Source organism: Salvia splendens, chromosome 13 (assembly GCF_004379255.2).
Source record: "Salvia splendens isolate huo1 chromosome 13, SspV2, whole genome shotgun sequence".
Lineage (NCBI taxonomy): Eukaryota > Viridiplantae > Streptophyta > Magnoliopsida > Lamiales > Lamiaceae > Salvia > Salvia splendens.
Window position 1 is genome coordinate 14195686 of NC_056044.1, and position 20373 is coordinate 14216058.

Consider the following 20373-nt stretch of genomic DNA (forward strand, 5'->3'; position numbering starts at 1 on the left):
ACGTGTACACTAGTCACATTATTAACACATATGTTAAGTGATGTAATACTATTACGCAATAGATGACCCAAATTAAATATACTATGTTTTTAATATGACTATTTAGAAACTACCATCTTCATTAACACGTAACTGAAAACTCTCTTTCCCAACTTAAAAGTTTCGGTCTACTTTTTTTATTTTTTTAATAATCTCATATTCTACTAACTCAATACTCAAATCGAGACTCATATGTTGGGACATAGAGAGTATTAATTGGACAGATGAACTCCTTCAAACTATATTATTGCTTAAATGTGAAACTGAAATTATGATTCTGCCGTCAGCTGTTGACTCTTACTCCATACTCAAATCTATTATATTTTAAACAAATTAGTAGTACTAAATTTTCTAATGTAACATCATAATAATGTACCATAAAAATATTACTACAGATGCATCAGATCAATGAAGGACATATTTTACTCAACCAAAGACACCAAAATTCAACAAGGAAGACTTTTAGAAAATATTTTTTAAATGTCAAACTTACATTACTATAACTTGAATGGCATGGAGCAACCCTATGTGAGTATAATAACTCCATTGATGTCGATTTTGGAGACAAATTTGCAAACCTGCAAAGTCATGACATTCATGTCCCAACAAAACCAAGATTTTAAATTAGTATCGACACGAGATCAATGTTGTCATTGAGCAGCTAATGCGACTAGAAGCTTAGTACAGGGAAAGTTTGGAGTTTATGAATAATACGAACGAATTCAAGTGTATACCGGATGCCATCTTCATGCCACCTCGATCGCCTTCTTTTGCTGAAACAATCAGAAAAATAAAAAAGCGATATCAAGTTAGAAAGAGCAAGAGCAAGAGCAAGAGCAAGCATGACTTCTGTAGGGTGATAATTATGACAATTAAAACAATTCGACTAGAAAGCAGGCAGTTATTCAATACTTGCGGTGCGAGGTATTCACTAATTTTAGGCTTTTAGCTGATTATATTGACTATTTCCCAGCTTCAGCACTTACTGGATATTATGAAATGGCTCAACATGAAAAAACTACATCTGCTTAGCCTCTTAAGGTCATACATATGTCATAGCATGATGATTCATACACTTCAATCAATTAAGCAATATAACCAGCTTCACAAATAAATAACAAATGATTTTGCTTGGATCGGAATACTTTAGAATGTCAAGCTGATAAAGCCAATACACACACATATAGTTTAGGATTCCTATTCACCTATTACTGGAGTAACATGGTGTTACGACCGCACTTCCTAAGGATAGAAAGCACGGTGGATCGCGACTAGTGGGGGAATTAAGAAGCGGGGAAGAATAGGGAAAACAATCAAGGGGTACAACATGTAGATCAAAAGGCGAAATTCCATTATCAATTCAAAGTTTCAAATCCCGAAAGTACATAACATGAATGACATAGTTTGGCAATCCAAAGGAAATAAAAGAAATTCTTAAAACGTAGAGTAGCGGAAGCAATTGAGAGTTTGACTACTACTATGTATGAAGACACAATAGTAACCGGAACAGTTATTGAATACAATTCTGGAATCATTGCTCAACATCCTCCGCCTCCCGTCCTCGCTCAACCTGCACATAGGGAAAACATATGCAGGGGCTGAGTACTTGATGCACCCAGTGAACTCATGCCCGAAATACATTTATCGTTTAAGTTATGTCAAGCCATCATTGAGTGAAACTCAGGTTTTACTTTAAAAGGCCGAGAAACACTAAAATCATTCCTTAAAATAGTGTTATGCCTGCAGGCAATCATCATCCTCCATCATATACCATATCTGAACCATCATGTGAAACGAGAATGTGGCCACAAACTCGATCACTGGACCGGCCGACCTAGAAGACGGCTCACGATCCCCATCAGTGCACTAGTCCGAGTAGGGACTCACTCCCTAGCCAGACCCGAATTCGTTAACCATCAAAGTCTAGTAGGACATTATCCTAGTAGACAATCAGATAGGCAATTCAAAACATAAAATACGGCATGACATAACATTCAAACCACCCTTATCTCACCATATACATATCATTGCAAATAAAGAGTTTAAGTAATAAAGCCCACCTCAAAAGCTTAGGATTTCCGTAAATAGTTCCTCGTTCCGACTTTTAGCGTGCGTGCGAACCACCTTTTCGGAAAATACATAAAGTTCACATCAAAACTCAGTAACGAAGGTATTTAGAATGCATGCACTCTAATTAAAATCCTTTAATTCGTTTCCTCGGTTTTCGTGCATTTTCGATTATTCGGCGGCCACTCAAGGCGTCGCGTGCGACGCCGGTCGGCCGCTTACGCTCGTTCTTTCCTCCGTTGGCTCATCGTTTTCCATGACGTCGAAAATAATTTCTAAAAAAATTATTTAAGCGTATATCGCAATTATTTATCGTTGAAAATATATTATTTCGGTCTTGGAATAAAATTATTCATCCTTCAAAATATTCCGGGATTTAATTAAATAATTCCCCACAATTAATTTGAATTATTCTTTACTATTAAGTTTTTCGGCCCACACCTTAATTATCTTCCTCACCTCCTTCTTCCAATTAAATTTTAAAAGCCCCCAAAATGAAAGGCCCAACCTAAATTAAATCATCCCCTTAATTAATTGGCCCACACAAAAAAAAGTAGAGGCCCAAACTCTTTTAAAACAAAAGCCCCATTCTTTTATCACCATCTCATCTCTCTCTCTCTCTACTCCACGTCTCTTCCTTCTTCTTCTCTTTCTCTCTTCTTCTTACAATTTCCGCCGCTCCCCTCTCCTTTCGTGTCGGAGCCGCCAGTAGCCGCTGCACCGAGCATCGCTCAGTGTCATTATACTCCCGCTGTCGCTGCTGCTGTCCCGTGCTGCTCGCTGGGGTCGCCGGGTCGCTGCGGAAGTCGTCGCGTCGCTGCTGGAGTCGCCGGGGAGCGCTGCTGTCCGCTGCGTTGCTGCTGCCACGGGGAGGAGCCGCTGCTGTCACCGCGTTGCTGCTGCCACGGGGAGGAGCCGCTGCTGTCACCGGCCGTTCGCCCCCACCGGCAGCTTCCTCTTCCCCGGAAACCACTCCGAAACGTCCCGCAATACACGTTATGATTATACGGTTAAGTTCTTTCGTAGTTTTGGTTATGTACGGCGATCGTTTGATTTATTCTTAGTTGATTGCTATTTGATTTGGTTATGGTAAGGATGTGTAAAAAAAACATATATGCATAGCCATAACAAACTCATGCTTTGAGGATGGAAGAGAGATTCTACCTCAAGAGCTTAAACTTAGTGGTGGTTGAACAAAGAAAATTGTGAACAAGCTTCCTCTTCTTCCCTTCGATCTCTCGGCCCTCTCTCAACTTTCTCTCTTTTTTTTTTTGCAAACTGTGAAGAGTTGTGGAAGTATTACATGAATAAGTGGTGGTGACTTTTGGGTTTATAGGTATTGATGGGGAAGATGGAGAGGTGGAGGGAATGGAGGGTCTCTTCCTTGATGAGAGAAACCGTCGGTCATGGGGAAGGAAAAAGAGAAGAAGAAGAAGAAAAAAAAAAGGGGTTTTGGGTTTGACCCTGCTTGGGCTCCAAAATAAATTGATGTTGGGCTTATTTCATTAAAAGCCCAAATTAGTAATACTATTATTATTTGGTGGATCAAAAGAATAATTAGATTCCAAGCTATTTTATAAATAATTGGACTTAAATTTACATTTGAAAAGCCCAAAATAAATTCATACTTTATATTTTTCGTACTTTCCTTCATTAATTAAAATTCACGAGTCTTTATATAATTTTTGGTTATCTCGTTCTTCACAACCAAAATTAAAGTACGTTTAACGGCATAGTTTATATTTGGTATTGTTCCAAATATATTATCCCTTCAACCATTCCTCGATTTACGCGCGCCGTTATCCATAGATAGAAAAATATATTCCTTTCCGCGTATTTCAGTCGTCTTGCTAAAAATAGCAATTTCGTCGTCATTCTTTTAACGAGACCTTCAACATGTCTCCCATCGTTCATAAATAACTAAAATAAGCACGTTTCTTTTTTTTCACATGAAACACATAACCCATACGATTTTCCAAATCACATTTATCGAGAAGTATAGTATTCAAAATAATTTTATCAATTATTTCGTTTCATAAATTAGATTCGTACTTAAAAGTACGGGTGTTACACATGGAATCTAAAACGCCTGCAAAAAAATTTACTTCTTAAGTAGCTGTTCCATAAGAAAGTTCACGTAGGTTATGGAGCACAAATATCACTGTTTTACTCTTCTTCTACACTTGAATAAATCTTGTACACAATCTTCATGCATGCAGCAGGCACATTTTACCGTTTTGTAAAAGTAACAAAATTTCTTTCTGATCCCTATTGCACAAGAGCAAATGTTCAACATTAAAATCAGATCTGCAACTACTCACTTCCTAGTCTTTCTCCTAATTCCTTTGCAGTCCCATGTGATATTGCCTTAAATCATGACCAAATAAAATTGGAGTGACTAAGTTCTCTGAATAAGAACAGTGTATAAGATTGTTGTGTCTTCTACTTCGACCTCAAAGATTGTGATATTTCTCAGCGTTCAATGGGTTGACTAAATAAAGTAAAACATCAAAGAATAAAAATAAACGGAAGCTTACAGAATGTGTAATTAATGGCAGCATCAAATTCACATTGATCATTCATCCACAATGCTCCAAATCATCCTAAAACGAAACGCCACTTTTTAGAAGCCAGAAAAGGAAGAGGTGCCCAGAACTAGCACATCATTTTAGCAAAATGTCATATATGCTTACCAGAATATCGTCAATGCCAGAAAGATGATCAGGATAAATCTCACCTTCTTCTCCCAATGAAGCTGGTTAAAAATCTCAGTTACATCCAGAAAGTGTTGCCGCCGAGTGTATCTAACTTTCCAGAAATATGAAAAGCTAACAAACAAGCAGTTAAATTAGTTGCAAGTAATGCACATTCAATTGAAGATACAAAGGGTAAAAGATATTAATGGACATGAACTTCTTGTTGACCCCATTAATATAGTGCTAACGAAAGATGTTTTTCAAGGTAATATGTAAATGAATCAGTGTCAAGTCCACTTACTAACAGGAAAACTCATGCCCTTACCACGAAGGAGGGAACTGGCTCTCCGTTCATGCTGTAGGAGACAATCTTTAACCATTGAAATCTCATTGCCGAATTAATCAGCAATTTGTTAAGTCCAGTAACCCAGATGTTGTATAAGTAGAAGTATGATGTCATTTCGAAAAGATCCAAATTATGTCAACTTTTAAGAAATTAAACCATACTGCTGATACACACTGCATTCTCGGTAGATACTTATCTACACTAAATAGTTTTGAAGTACCTAACAGAAAATTAGTAGTACCAGATTGTTTGATGAAACCATTGTGGATACACCTTTTTTATCAATTCATTCCCAGTTTTAACTATCCCGTTGCAAGGAGGACTTTTCTGAATCTACCTACACAGTGTTTGATTCCATGTATCAGTTTCTATATAAGCGAAATATGAGGATATTCTCAGAGAAGTGAGTTTTAAAATGAGTTCTCTGGATCTCCACCACTTCATACATCTGAGCAAAATTTTTACTCTTATCAACAGTGCAGAAGCTAAATCGGCCCAAGACTTGTCAGCTTACATTGACCATGTGATAGAGAAACGTTCACCATTGTAGACAATGTGACTGGAACAGAAACTTACATCGTTACATTGTAATATGCATATGGAAGGCCAAGCAAACACATTGCCCAATGCCCTGTAATAAGAAGGAGAAGGCACAAAACTCCTTCTGCAATAAACTCTGGCAAAACAGCCTTATTTACTCGGGATGCTGTATCATATGGGTTGATATAATCAAACTCAAGGTCGGCCAAGCACATTAGCTGCAATACAACATTTTAGGCCTCATTTTCCCAATAATGCAAAGGAAAGGAATAGATAGACCACATTAACAAGAAAACTGGAAGTTCTAGAGCAAGGCAGATATATAAGATAGCATCAATTCTCAGCTTCTCCCATTGACATCATAGATTCTGCTCAGGACATGAACACTTCACTACAGCAGCCCCATATATATCGGGTACTAAAATGTAAAAATAGTCACTCTCTGTACACGATTTTCACATAGAAAATAGTATGTATCTTACACAGCAGCTTATGCATAAAAAAGAAATGGGGCTTGTACAAAGATTTTATTTTCAGAACCAAACTCAGCACACACACCATGAGGCTCTAAAACTAACATTGTCTAATCTCTGTTTTATGCAAGATCACACTGCTCACTTACGGAACTTCACCAAACGTTATGGATCATCCAAAAAACACCAATGCATCAACTGTACCACAATTTGTTTATCATCTTTCCTAGCTGCATTTGTCCATCATCTGTTAATTCCTCCATGGAACCATGAACATCAATAACTCTGTCCATAGCCATCCTCAAAGTTTCAACTTTTATAGTAATTTACAACAAATACAGCTACCAGAACACATTTTTGTTCACAACTAGAAATTAAAACCAAATAGTAATTCAATAAACCTCGCTAATCGCTATGAAAGATTCCATATTCTTGAAATTTTCAATTTTCCATATGCCCAAATAATCTCACTCCATCGTTCATTAACAAACACTACATTCTTTCCCCAATGCATCACTTTTCCCCACTGACAGTTAAATTGGCATCTCAGTCCTATCAATTCTATCTTGCTTCAATTTCATGTCAAGTTAAAAGATTACTACTATTTCCGATCAAAAAAATTGCAAAGGGATATGAACGTGAAACATAAGCTAGTCATAATAAAAGGGAAAATCGGGTTTATGGGGGTGTTTACACTAAAGATTACGTAAATGTACCCATTTTGTTATCTATTCCATAAATGGGAAAAACGCCAACCACATTGGCGTGTGTTTAAGTAAAAACGCCAATAGTAATGGCGTGTTTTAAGGAAAAAACGCCAACGAAGTTGGCGTTTTCTACTTGTGTCGTATTTTGGGCGTATTCTCTCCGATTGCAATTACGATAAAATACGCCAACTTGGTTGGCGTGTATAAATAAAAAAACGCCTTTGTAATTGGCGTGTTATCGTTGTTGAAACGACGAACATATTGGCGTTTTCCTAAAAGACGCCAACATGATTGGCGTATTTACTAAATCATTAGAAACGCCAACCTGAGTGGCGTGTTTACTCAGGGTCATATAGCAGGCGTTCCTCCCCCAAATCGCGAAAATCTCACCATACACACCCTTCGCGATTTCTCCAGCGGCGCGCATCCTCTCCGCGATTTCGGCCTACATTCATCAATCGGTGCTATTCTCCCCCAAATTCATCTATTTTATTCGGTTAGTATGCTTACCTTTTACATTATTAGAATAATTGGTGGATAGCTAGGGTTTGTAATGGGTTGTGAATTGAGTAGAAATATTATGCATTTTAGATTGGTTGAATGATATTATTGTTGATTATTATGTTGGATTGTTTGGGTTTAAGTTAATTTGTGTATAAATTTGATTATAAACCTAAACCCTAGGGTTGTTATAGCTAAAAAATTGGGCAAATTGTTTTGGTTTATGTGGGTTTTGGTTGATGTATGTTGATTAGTTTAGATTGTTAAATTTGTTTATATTGTTAGGTTTGTCAAATTGAAATTGGACAAATTGAAAATGTTAGGTTAGGCAAAATTGAAATTGGTAGGTTGGGCGAATTGTTAATTGAAATTGTTAATTTTGTGTAGGTGAATTGGTTTATGATTTTGAATGTGCAATGTTGTGTAAGTGAATTATTTGATGTTGGTGTTCAATTTTGTGATATTGGATTAAATTGTATCTAATTATTGAAATGGTTTATGGTTGGTTATTGTTGAATTTGGATTATGAATTTGGATTAAATGTTATGGTTGGTTATTGTTGAATTTGGATTATGTAGGTAAATTATGGCATCATCTTCAACCTCTCGTCGTCGGCTTGCATGTGGTCCTGTGGATCCATCTGTATTATATTTTCAGAGACAACACGCCTCTAACAATATATGGGCAGGAGTTCAATCCGAATATGTACGTTGCCGACGATATGAAGGAATAATTTGGGATGTTCCCATCAATCAATATGTCTTGGCAATAGTGGACCAGATGGGGTTTGGGGGTATATTAAGGTGTGGTAAACCAAAAGACATTGACCACCATCTTATCACAGCTCTGATTGAACGTTGGAGGCCAGAGACTCACACGTTTCACTTTCCAGTCGGTGAAGCGACTGTGACACTGGAAGACGTCGAGGTCTTATGGGGCCTGAAAGTTGATGGAGAGGCTCTGACAGCTTACATCCCCCCGACGGAAGCGGGACATTGGATGGACAGGTGTTTGGATTTTCTAGGATTCATACCGGACGCATCTGAGTTGAAGGAAATGGCTTTTAAGCAGACGAGCTTATCGCGCCAATTGAGGATTGAGCTGTCTGGTGACCACGAACAGTACATATATACTCAGCGGGCTCGTATATATTGTCTGCTATTACTTGGTGGTCTGATGATCCCCAACGCCTCCGGAAATAAAATTCCGTTCTTCTACCTACACTTTTTCATGGATATAGAACGGTGTTCTACATATAGCTGGGGTGGGGCGACGCTTGCTTGCTTGTACCACAATTTGTGTGAAGCGTCCGTTGCTAAGAGGACGGATGTAGGGGGAGCCTTAACTCTATTACAACTTTGGGCTTGGGAGAGAATCCCAAATATTAGACCTAGGATGCTAGATCCCGTGCATACAGACTATCTACCATGCGCAAGCGCGTAAGTTGTTCATTTATTCATTTTTGAAACTTAATGTTCATCAATTTTTGTGTTCTTCGCTCATAATTGTATTGAAAATTTTTTAGATGGAATGGCCCGGCGTCATATGTAAAAGCACCCGGACATTGTATTGAAAATTTCCGAGATCAGTTCTCCATGATGCATCCTAATCAGGTACTTCATATATTTATAAAATGTTTTTGGTTTTTTGATTTTTGTTTTTATGGAAATTATTTTGAAAAATTTGTATCACATGTAGTTTATTTGGATGCCTTATCTCCACCGGGAGTTGCCGGAAAGTTGTGATGCCGGTCGTCCTATATGGATGTCGATAACAACGCTTATTTGTTGGAATCTGGCTGAGCCACACCTGCCACACCGAGTGTTGCGCCAATTCGGGATTGTCCAACCGTATATCCCGGATCTCCCCCGGTTCCACGGTTCTGATTTTTTGAAACAAGATCGTCGTGGAAAAGCTGGTCGGAATTGGGTTCAATGGCACGCCAATTATATACAGGAGTGGGACAACAGGCACTTTACGATATGGACTGATCTGGAGGACAGTACTGAGCCTGTTGCAACGGAAGAATATATGAATTGGTTTCGCCAGATCACTGTGGTGTATTTAACCAAACCCGGCGTGCATGCTGAAGAGGGATTCCACGAAACGGCATCTTCTCATAACTTTACGGTACATTATTTATACTTAACTAAACCCTGATTACTTATTCAAATTCATATTATGATATATACTTAACTTTGAAAAATTGTAGGTGGAGACGCTTCACAAAATACGCCACTTTCTAAGTGGCCGAGCTGCGACAGGACATTTCTGTCCGGATATGGAAACCATTTCGAGGATGGTTGAAGAAGGACTGCAGATATCCGGGGAGCCTCAGCTGATGGACTACCCTCCTTCGCAGCGCTCTGCAATGGACGTGGACGTACCCATAAGGCAAAAGGCAAAACGACGAACCAAGCAGAAAACCGTCCGCGGAGAGTCGTCATCTCAGTTCGTACACAACTCCGATGACGATTTTGAGGACCCACCTCCACCGAGCTCTGCACTTCGAGGCCGTCATTCTATTAGCCATACCGGTGGTACCGGAGAAGATATTGGCCTCAGTGATGTCCCCGCTTCTCCACCGCGGTCGTCTGTGCAGGAGGATCTTGAGAACGCTGTTGTTGAAGATACTCCTCCCTCAAGGATCCCTAGATCTACATCCAATATTGGGAAGAGGATACGACGTCTGTTTATGCGGAAACATCGTGACGATTGAACTAATTTGAACTCTTGATATTAGTGTAATTTGATATTGATGTTTTTTCATTTGATTTGAACTCATTGATTTTAAGTCTTTATGATTAAGTCTTTGGATGTCTGAATTATTATTTCCTAGTAGAAATGAAAATGAAAACAGGCAAATAAAGAGATATTGGCGTTTTTGTGAATGTAAGTCTTTGTGAAAAACGCCAATGCTATTGGCGTTTATAAGTTAGAAGAAATTTTGCTAGTTTTTTTCACGACGGTTCTGAACAAACACGCCAGTCCAGTTGGCGTGTTCATTAAAAACGCCAATAGGAATGGCGTTTTTAAGTTAGTTTATATTTTGCCCGTTTTTTCTACAACGAATGCGGACATTCTGAACAAACACGCCATTCCCGTTGGCGTTTTTAATTAAGACGCCATTCCCGTTGGCGTGTTATTTAAAAACGCCAACGCCATTGGCGTTTTTAAGTTAGTTTTTTCTTTGCTCGTTTTTTCTACGCCGAAAGCGGACATTCTGAACAAACACGCCAGTCCCGTTGGCGTGTTTTAGCAATAACACGCCATTCACGTTGGCGTTTTAAAGTGAAAAGACGCCAATTAAGTAGGCGTCTCTTTAAACACGCCACTCACATCGGCGTGTCCTATAAAAAACGCTCCCACAGTTAGAGTTTTTAATCATTTCATCATTATTCAATATATAAGTACATACAAATATTACCCTATACATTAGTCCAAATCTTGCTAAATACAGAAATCCAATATTACACAATGCATACGTTCAATTGTCTCGCCTTTTCCGCGTAAAAAAGCTACGGATCCCCTTCCCGATTCTGGCGGTTGAGAGTCTAGACGGAGGAGTCTCTCGCAAAATGACATTCTCTAAATCAACCCCAAAATATTCGTCTCGCACAGAAGACCGAGGTGGAGAATGTGGGACATCACTGAGACCGATGTGTTCGCCTGTACCACCAGTGTGGCTGACAGAGTGACGACCTCGAACTGCAGATCTTGGTGGAGGTGGAGGCATAAAATCGTGATCGACATCATCAGTGTGACTGACAGAATGACGACCTCGAACTGCATATCTTGGTGGAGGTGGAGGCAAAGAATCGTCAGCGGCATCATCTATCAACTGAGTATCCATCCTTGGTGGAGGTGGATGCATAAAATCGTCAGCGGCATCATCTACCAACTGAGTATCCATCCTTGAATGAGCATTCGGGCAGTTGCGCCTGTCGTGACCTGGTTGACGGCAATGTTTACATCGGCGTCGGGCTCGTGGCTGGTCAGCTTCACGGACATCCATCTGATTAGGAATCCTAGTAGTACGGTATCGACCGCGACTTTTAGGCATTAACTGAGCTCGTGAACATTGCAAAGTCCATTCAGGCACGGCCCAATAATCTTGGTGTCTGGGTGGATTGAACACCGTAGAATATTGGTGTACCCAAACACTTGTGCGGTATACGGGATCAACACGCGACAGCATGTTGTCGTTTCTAAAACGCGCAACTGCCGCTGCATGTGAACATGGAAGTCTCTACATCTGCCACTTTTGACATTTGCAGTGCGACTCCAAGTACTTTACCTTCCACTTATTAGCGCCCTTTCCACCAATTCGACGCTTTGTTCGAACCACATAATGCCCTGCAATTGTGTTCGGTGCTCTCACATTATGTAATTGACCTTTTGCATCATTTTTGCACACCTTTTCATGCGCCCACGGGGTAAGTGGTGTGGCACACTGTGTTGATGCAATTGACCGGTCATTGAACCATTCTATTGTCCTCCAGAATATCATATCAATGCAAGCTTTAATTGGGAGTTGTCTTGCGCCTCTCAACACATTGTTGTAAGATTCCACCATATTAGTGGAAACCTCACCCCATCTTTTGTGTTTGTCATACGCCAGATTCCATTTTTCTAACTCCACGGCATCAAGGTACTGCAAAGCCTCGTTGTTGACGTTTCGAAGTAAACGACGTCTGATCTTAAACTTGCGCTTCTTGGTAGCAATACCAATTTTCCAAACAAGTCTTTTGACCATGATACCTTTGTGATTCTGCAAAACATTCTTTCTAACATGTACCAAGCAAAATCTGTGATGACCCACATTGGGTTCTTCTTTCCATATGGGAGAATTCATTGCATCTATGATTCCCACATGCCTATCAGATATGACACATATTTCATGCTTTGCTACATGAAGTCTAATGCGTTCCATAAACCAATTCCAACTTTCTTTGGTTTCCTCATCAACAATGGCATATGCAACAGGCAAACATTTCTTATTAGCATCAAATCCAACGGCAATAAGAATTTTACCTCGACATCGTCCACGTAGATGAGTTCCATCAACCGTTAAAACTGGTTTGCATAGTTGAAAAGCCTCCACAGCTGGTCCAAAAGCCCAGAATACGTACTTGAATACCTTGTTCATACCATTGCTTAATATGTCATCGTGCATCCATTCCACAATTGTGCCAGGATTTTGTCTTTGCACTTCATTCAAATAAGCTGGTAAAACTTTGAACGACCACTCCCATCCACCGTATACAAGCTCAATCGCTGTCCTCCGAGCATACCATGCTTTCTTGTAACTAACTTTGACATGAAATCTATTTTCAATATCCGCCACAATTGCTTTTACCTTGTAGCAAGGATCGTTTTCTATCTGATGGCGAACACTCAACGCTATCATACCCGACGAAAGATTAGCGTGGCCATTATAGTTACGATCCCCCATGCAAGTATGAGCAGTGCTGAACACTCTAATTTGCCAGTGTTCATCATGCTTCCTCAGTGTTGCTCGGCACTCCCACAAACATTTAGGTAAGGACGTATCTTTCGGATTTCCTTGTGGCCACTTACAAACTGCATGCCATCTCTTTCCTTTACTTTCAACAACTGTATATTGTCGGATTTTTTCCAAATGCCAATGAGTCACAGCTGCCTTCAATTCCAACTTCGTTCTAAATTTAGTATGCAAACCGACATTGGTAGGATCTTTTTCACTCCAATAATGCACACTGGGATCATCACGCTCAAAGTTTTTGGGATCAAAACTATCATATGGACCTGGTAAGGTGCGAAAGTAGTTGATTCCAGGCTGTGGGAACTGTGGAACTACTCTTCCTCCAACTGCCCTTCCACCAACTGATGTTTCTCCAACTGCTGTTTCTCCAAGTGGAATGGATGGTCTTGAAGCAACAAATTGTTCATCATCCGATGGATCACCATCTGAGTCTGTACTAACCGTGTCGGAATCTTCAGAATAATAAGGTGATTGTGGATCAAGAAAGTCGGCTTTATCAGGACCTATTATGTCCTCAACCACATCACAATTGTCACGTTCCCCTAAATGCACGCCTCCAGCTTCAAAATCTTGTGTTGCAGCTAAATATGGTTCTTGGGCTCTTGTAGACGTACCAACATCAAAATCTTGTGTTGCAGCAAAATATGGTTCTTGGGCTCTCGTAGACGTACCAACATCAAAATCTTGTGTTGCAGCAAAATATGGTTCTTGGGCTCTCGTAGATGTACCAGCATCATAACTTATGACATGATGACTATGATGTTGAGTAATTGCCGAATACTCAACATATAATTCAATTACACCTCCAATAACCATACTCTCACTAAACATTAGTTGCATGCATACTTCTTCTAGTTGAACACCTATAAACGTGACTCCGGATCCAAAGCATATAGTACGTTTCCATATTATTTGAATATTGTTTTCATATATGCTTATCCCCATCCTTTCACAAATTTTTTCCACAAGCTCATCGTACGAAATTGTTTCATCCAACATAATGAATCCTTTAGCAAAAGGAGGATCATACGAAATAACTGCTCCGGGAATTATCTTTCCACCCCAATATAAATTGACACACCACGTCATACTATCTGCAATAATGTAAAACACAAATAAATATGTATTATTTTTACATTCATCATTATGTAGAGTCAGCCAAACACTTGACAAAATAATTCTATTAAATACACTACAATATATATTATCATAACAATCCATTAAATATTGGTAACAAAATTAGGTCACAACAATCCATCAAAATATTTCTATTAAAATATATACTATCATAATAATCCATCAAAATATTAGTGTGCCCATAACAATTGGTCAAACTATTATATTAATTACACTACAATATATATTATCACAACAATCAATCAAATATTGGAAGACTAATGTTTAGAAGAATGAGTCTAAAATTTGATATACTAACCGATTAGAAGGACTAATGTTTGGAAGAATTACAAAAATTCAAAATATCCACGCTTAAATCCACCACCGGGTCGACCCGAGAGAAAGGTTTTTCTGCCTTGGGAAGGGTTTTCACGTTTTGGGGAGGGAAAGTGTTTAGGGTCGCGATGTTGGGGGAGATCTGATAAGTATATGGTTCAACAGAAACACGCCGACCGGAATGGCGTTTTTAAGTTTAACACGCCATCCTTATTGGCGTTTCTATAGTAAATACGCCAACTTCAATGGCGTTTTAATAAGTAAACACGCCAACTATATTGGCGTTTTATCCTAAAACACGCCAATTAAGTTGGCGTTTTTAAATGGCTGTATTTTGTGGTTGGCGTTTTTCCCATTTATGGAATAGATAACAAAATGGGTACATTTACGTAATCTTTAGTGTGAACTCCCCCATAAACCCGATTTTCCCCATAATAAAATGGTTAAAGAGGTGGAGTGAAGTAAATAAATTGAAATTAGCATACAGAAAAGTATAGGGTACACTGAAAATTACCTGGAAAAGTACAGCACCGATTATACCTATGACGAGAAAGAAGGAAGCTAGCCATGCAAATAAATCCGCCATCGCTTCCTCTGATGAGCACCCTCTCTCTCTCTGTAACTCTCTCTCTCTCTCTCTGCTCATAAATAGGTCATACTCGAAGAAACGACATAGACCAAAAAGCGTGTTTTGCTCCGCACAATCATTTTCTTATATAGTAATTTTTTTCTTTCTTACTTTACTTTCTCTTACTTTATTTACTTTTAAATTTATTCTCTCTGTTTTTTCTCTTTCTTACTTTTTTTATCTATTTATTTAACACACTTAACATTTTTTTCTTAAATTCCGTGCTAAAATATTTTGCCTCAACTATGAGGAAATTGAGGGTGTACTATTTTATAATTACACACAAGCCTAACATTGCACCAATGCTAATCGAATACCATTATTAGCGATGTGGCCGGTTAAAGAATCGTTGATACTAATTAATTTCACTAGTAAATTTACGGTTTCGATTTTGTACCGATGACCAACTAATAATATTATACTCCCTCCGTTCCAAGTTACTTGAATCGTATTCCATTTTTTGTTGTTCAAAGTTACTTGAGTCATTTTGTTTTTTGGCTAAAACAAAACATTTAATCACACATACTTTATTATTTCATCTACTTTATTTAACTTACTAAACACAACTTTCTTAAATCCCGTACTGAAAAGAAATGTGTCAACTAAAGAGAGTAACAACTAATATTATAAAATAAAATTTTATGGCTATGTCGATCTACAACTAAGTTGTGGAGTTAGAAATAAAGTTATAAAGAGTGTATTAAACAAATGAAACAAGAAATCAATCTTCGTAGCAATTTACTTATCATCTTTCATTTTGGTTTTAGAATGATTTCGCCCATCCTCTTTCTGGAGGGCGGCCTAAAACATTGTTGTGGTGTTGAGGTAGATCAACTCAACCCTAAGAGTATTTGCTTTAATCTTACTTATCACCGCCTCAAGAAACATCTCCATTTTTCCCGATGTGGTTGACACCTTCACTCCTAAAAGACATTCTCCATTTCCAGCACTTGTCTATCTCCAATGAGCAAGACATCAGACGTCCACTGTAAAGTTATTGTCGGGGTCAAGGAGGTGGTGGCGCACGCCAACAAAGCTCACCGCCCTTCCTTGCACACCTACCATGTTATTCAAATTTGAAGTAATACTTCATTCCACCCCTAAAAATAGAGATATTGAGACTACACGGATTTTAATACGAAATTGGTGATAGATCAAAAGAAAAAGTCATTGAAATGTTGCTAGTATAAAATGAAGCACACCACATAAGTAAGAAAAACTTACCAAAAATGGAAGTGAATTAATTTCGTGGAACAAACTCAAATAGAAAAAGAAGATTTTTTTGGGATACAGGGAGTAAGAGTCATAATAATTACTCAAGTACTTTTCATAATTATAAAATAATTATTTATAGAATAAATTAAATTTATTTATTCATAATTGAAAAACAAACTTTATTAACACTTTCAGCCTAAAATAATTAGAGAATAAAAAGATTCTATGTGTTCTTATTGGTGTTAAGGGTAAAATAGGTAAAATGACATGTGATGATATTTTTCACTTTTTCAAAGTTTAATAAATATAAAAAAATAAAAATATTGTCACACACCTTTATCTGTTTATAAATAAATATCTCATTTTAATTTAACGTTTAAAATTACAGAAAAAATAAGTGAGAAATTACTAAAACGAGTCTTTTATGGAATAAAGTGTAATTAATAATTTAGTGAAACAGCGAACGAAAGAGTATAATTTTTAGGGATGTCAATTTAGCCCGCAACCCGTGGGCTGGCCCGAATAGCCCGCCAAATTTATAGGGTTAGGGCTGAAAATTTCCAGCCCGATAAAATTACAGCCCGATTAGCCCGCAATCGATTAGGGCCAGACCCGAAAACCCGATGGGCTGGCCCTAAAACCCGATAAAATTTCTATTGTTCTATTTATTTGACTCTAATTCGACATTTCATTGATTATTTTATAATATAGTATACTGAAAAATAACTTTCCATTTTATATATTAAATATATAAATTATATATTAAGTTTTTATTAATATAATAATAGATAAATGAATTAGAAACTTCCAATTCACTAAAAAAATATATTTAAATTTCTAAACATGCTTTAAAATTTCTTGATGTTTAGATTTTATTTTGCATAAATCTCAAATATTAGTCTTTGATCATGATTTTATTTTCACCATTATTTATTGGATTGATCGCATGTTAATTTTATCGGTAGCAACCCGATTAACCCGATGGGCTAGCCCGAAACCCGAGCTTTTAGGGTTAGGGTTGAACTTTTATAACCCGGAAAAATCACAACCCGATTAGCCCGCACCCAATTGGCCCGAAATCCGGTGGGCTGGACCGATTGACATCCCTAATAATTTTGATGTACTAGTAGTATAAAAAAGAGTTCATATCTATCAATATCTAAAGTGACAATTTTTTGGGAGCCCATGTGGCACACTTTTGAGCGGGAAAACTATCTATTGGACAAATAAAAAGGCAAATATTATTGGATAAAAATTGGTCCAATGAGATGCAGAAAATATTGGCTTCAACGAGAAGTTTATGACATTTATATAGACACAACATTAATTGAATCTGGAATTTTTATGGACTGATTTTCTGAATTTTGATTGTAGCATAGCAGGGTGCTTGGAATCCGGCGACAGCTCAGACAAGAGGGCGACAGGATGAGGGAGATGGGGCAGTGGCAGCAAGGCGGCGGCTGGCGGATTCATTCAAAGATTTGATCTTTAGCCGTGGGAGAATAAGAAAAAGGAGAGAAAAACAGAAAAGTGTCAGGAGTGGGGAAATGAGGAAGAGAAATTGAACCTTCATTCAAAAGGTCATTTTTATATATAACCCAATCCATTTTTATATATAATCCAATCCAAAATTGAACCTTCAATTCCCTCGGCAGCCTATTCATTCTCAGACAAAAATTCCCGAAGATCCGAGAGCGAAAATTCCATAGAGCATTGCTTGAAGACAATGAATATGGACGCTACACCGGAGAATATGGAGGACTTACCAGAAATTTCAAAAGATGAAGCATGAAGAAGAGGATGGAGGCGTCTGCTGGACGACGGCGACACCAAGGCTGGCGGCGCCGGGTCGCCGTGGAGTGAAGAGAGGAGACGACGGACAGTGGGCGCATGGCACTGATGATCGACGGACGTATACCTACCGTCGTGAGAGCGAGCCGACGGACGGAGAAGAAGAGGAAGGAGAGGGAGAAGTGTGGCGGCGGAGGATTCATTCACAGATCCGATCTTTACCCGTCGAAGAATAAGAAAAAGAATAGGAAAAGAGAAATCTGGCGAGGAAGCGTGGTGGAGCGGCGAGGCAGCACGGAGGAGTGGCGAGGGAGTAGCGGTGGAGGAGCGACGCGACAGGGCGGAAGTAGCGGCAGCGAAGCAGGCTGGTGGGCGCGGCGGGGCGAAAAGCGATTCCCGCCGATTGAGAGGGGAAAACAGGGTGAGGCGGAAAGGGGGCAGGGAGGGAGAGAGAGACGGGTTTTGTATCATGTAGGGTTTGTAGGGAGGAGTATATATTATTTAGGTTTAATTTGACTATTTATTAAATTTTAATATAGTAAAATTTTTAAATAATTTTTTATAATAAAGTAATTATATTTATATATTAATTTCCTTTTATTTATATAAAAGTTGGAATTATGCTAGAGAATTTAATTTGTCATTCTATTTTGATTAAAACTAAAATTTATTCATTATTGCAATCTTTTTTCTCTGAATTACTTTATAAGGTAAACGACAACACAAATATTTAATCTTTTCCATTTTCATCCTACATTTACTCAATTAAAATATTTTATATAGTCTTCAATTTAATATTTTAATTAGGCTCCAACTAATTAAATAATACTAATAAGTTTATATAATAAATTATGGAATTTGATGAAATTATAGATATTTTAAATGAATCTAAACTTATGAAGTTCGTATAAATTCTTAAGAATAAAGTACTGAACTAAGATGTGACTATTTGGTAATCCAAAATTTCTATCTTCGCTTCTCAAATAAGTTTTAAACTTCAATGATCTAATTTAATCATATGTTTAAATTACTTTCACTTATTGTTTATTTTGATAAAATGTTTTTAAAAATTGTTGATTGGTACCTATAATTTATTGACATGCATTTATTGTAAGTTTTATTACGGTTGAAATTTTTTTAAAACAATAATACTTATAAAATAATAAAAATTATACGATACATTAAAAGATTGATAAAGGCATGATAAAAAATTACATAACTAAAATGTTTGTATTAAATAAGATACTATTAACCAAGTTTAGGTATCAAAACTAATAGTACTAGGGATCATTTTTTTATAAAGTATGTCTAATGATATTTTTAAATGTTTACCATTTGTATTTGTTATAATTGAGTTGATTTTGATTTATTTTTACTATATAAGTTAATGTTTTTTATGACTTTGAGTTGTATTTGTTATAATTGAGTTGATTTTTGTTTATTTGTTATAATTGAACGTATGTATGATGCTGCTTCTAATCTTATTACGTTTTTTTGTTAATTTGTCTAAAACCATTATATGTTATCAAATGTAGATCGAAAATGTTGCTTGATAGGCACTTTATGGTAAATTTTTAATATTATTATTATTATTACTACTATTATAATTATTATTATTTCTACTATTACTATTGTTATTAATATTATTTGCTTATTAACATTGTCTCGGTGTTTATTTTTGTAGATATAATTGGCGTTGTCGTCGACCTCGACAAGGTTATCTCACAATCTAATTCTCTGTTCATCGATATTAAAATTGTTGATTCACAATGAGTATTGAATCATCATTTTGTTTATATTTTCTGTTTAATATAATTTTTTAAGTTACTTTGGTTGCAGGCATTATATAGTTTTATTTGTCCACTATGAGAAAGTGTTATAGATTCATATCTTGAGAAAATGGAAAATACCGTAGGGCAGATTCCTGTTGTATTAATATAGTCTATGTATATTATTTTGCAGAATTTCAGAATATTGGTGATGCTTTGCGTAATATTTTTTTGGATATTATTAAATCAATAGTTAGAAAATTTAAATATTTTATAAAGGTAATACTTATTACATTTAAAATTACATTCATATCAAATGAATTGAATATAACAAATTTTTTGGGTGTTATTTTTATAAATGTTGATCCTTTATTAATTAAGAAACGCATTATTTTTACAAATTAATTTTACATAAGTTACAATGACATTATGTTATTAATTGGAAATTTTTTGTTATTTTGAGATACATTAATTCATTAGTAAATAAGAAGCACATCATATTTGCAATTTAATTTAGCGCGTGATAGAGAAAGACGGAGGAGAAAAGCTTTGACGAAAAATTTGGAAGAAAAATACAGAAATTGAAGAGTTTAGAATGTACAAGTGAATTTGGTGAAGAAGGCGG

At 37.1% G+C, this 20373-nt stretch overlaps 1 protein-coding gene and 2 long non-coding RNA genes across 3 annotated transcripts; all 3 read right to left on the reverse strand.

The window, feature by feature from the left end:
• Positions 1 to 566: 566 nt before the first annotated feature.
• On the reverse strand, positions 567 to 974 carry LOC121761854. The gene is made up of 2 exons (XR_006042113.1): positions 774 to 974; positions 567 to 617 (listed from the first exon to the last, which is right to left on the reverse strand). It is a non-coding gene; the product is annotated as an uncharacterized LOC121761854 (long non-coding RNA).
• A 3594-nt stretch (positions 975 to 4568) lies between these two features.
• On the reverse strand, positions 4569 to 14937 carry LOC121761148 (protein cornichon homolog 4-like). The gene is made up of 4 exons (XM_042156748.1): positions 14860 to 14937; positions 5725 to 5906; positions 4800 to 4910; positions 4569 to 4709 (listed from the first exon to the last, which is right to left on the reverse strand). The coding sequence occupies exons 1-4, from the start codon at positions 14929 to 14931 to the stop codon at positions 4682 to 4684; spliced, it is 393 nt and encodes a 130-aa protein (XP_042012682.1). The 5' UTR covers positions 14932 to 14937; the 3' UTR covers positions 4569 to 4681.
• Positions 14938 to 17406: 2469 nt separating this feature from the next.
• Positions 17407 to 18428, reverse strand: LOC121761444. Its single transcript, XR_006041987.1, has 2 exons — positions 17955 to 18428; positions 17407 to 17674 (listed from the first exon to the last, which is right to left on the reverse strand). It is a non-coding gene; the product is annotated as an uncharacterized LOC121761444 (long non-coding RNA).
• Positions 18429 to 20373: the final 1945 nt, after the last annotated feature.

Bases quoted from the DNA above. Each gene is read 5' to 3' on its own strand.
- LOC121761148 (XM_042156748.1), bottom strand. From the start codon at position 14,931: ATGGCGGATTTATTTGCATGGCTAGCTTCCTTCTTTCTCGTCATAGGT. The intron at 4,911-5,724 runs GTAAGTTTCTGT...CTGGAAAGTTAG, and splicing joins GCATATTACAATGTAACGAT to ATACACTCGGCGGCAACACT. The intron at 4,710-4,799 runs GTAAGCATATAT...GTTTCGTTTTAG, and splicing joins CTGGCATTGACGATATTCTG to GATGATTTGGAGCATTGTGG.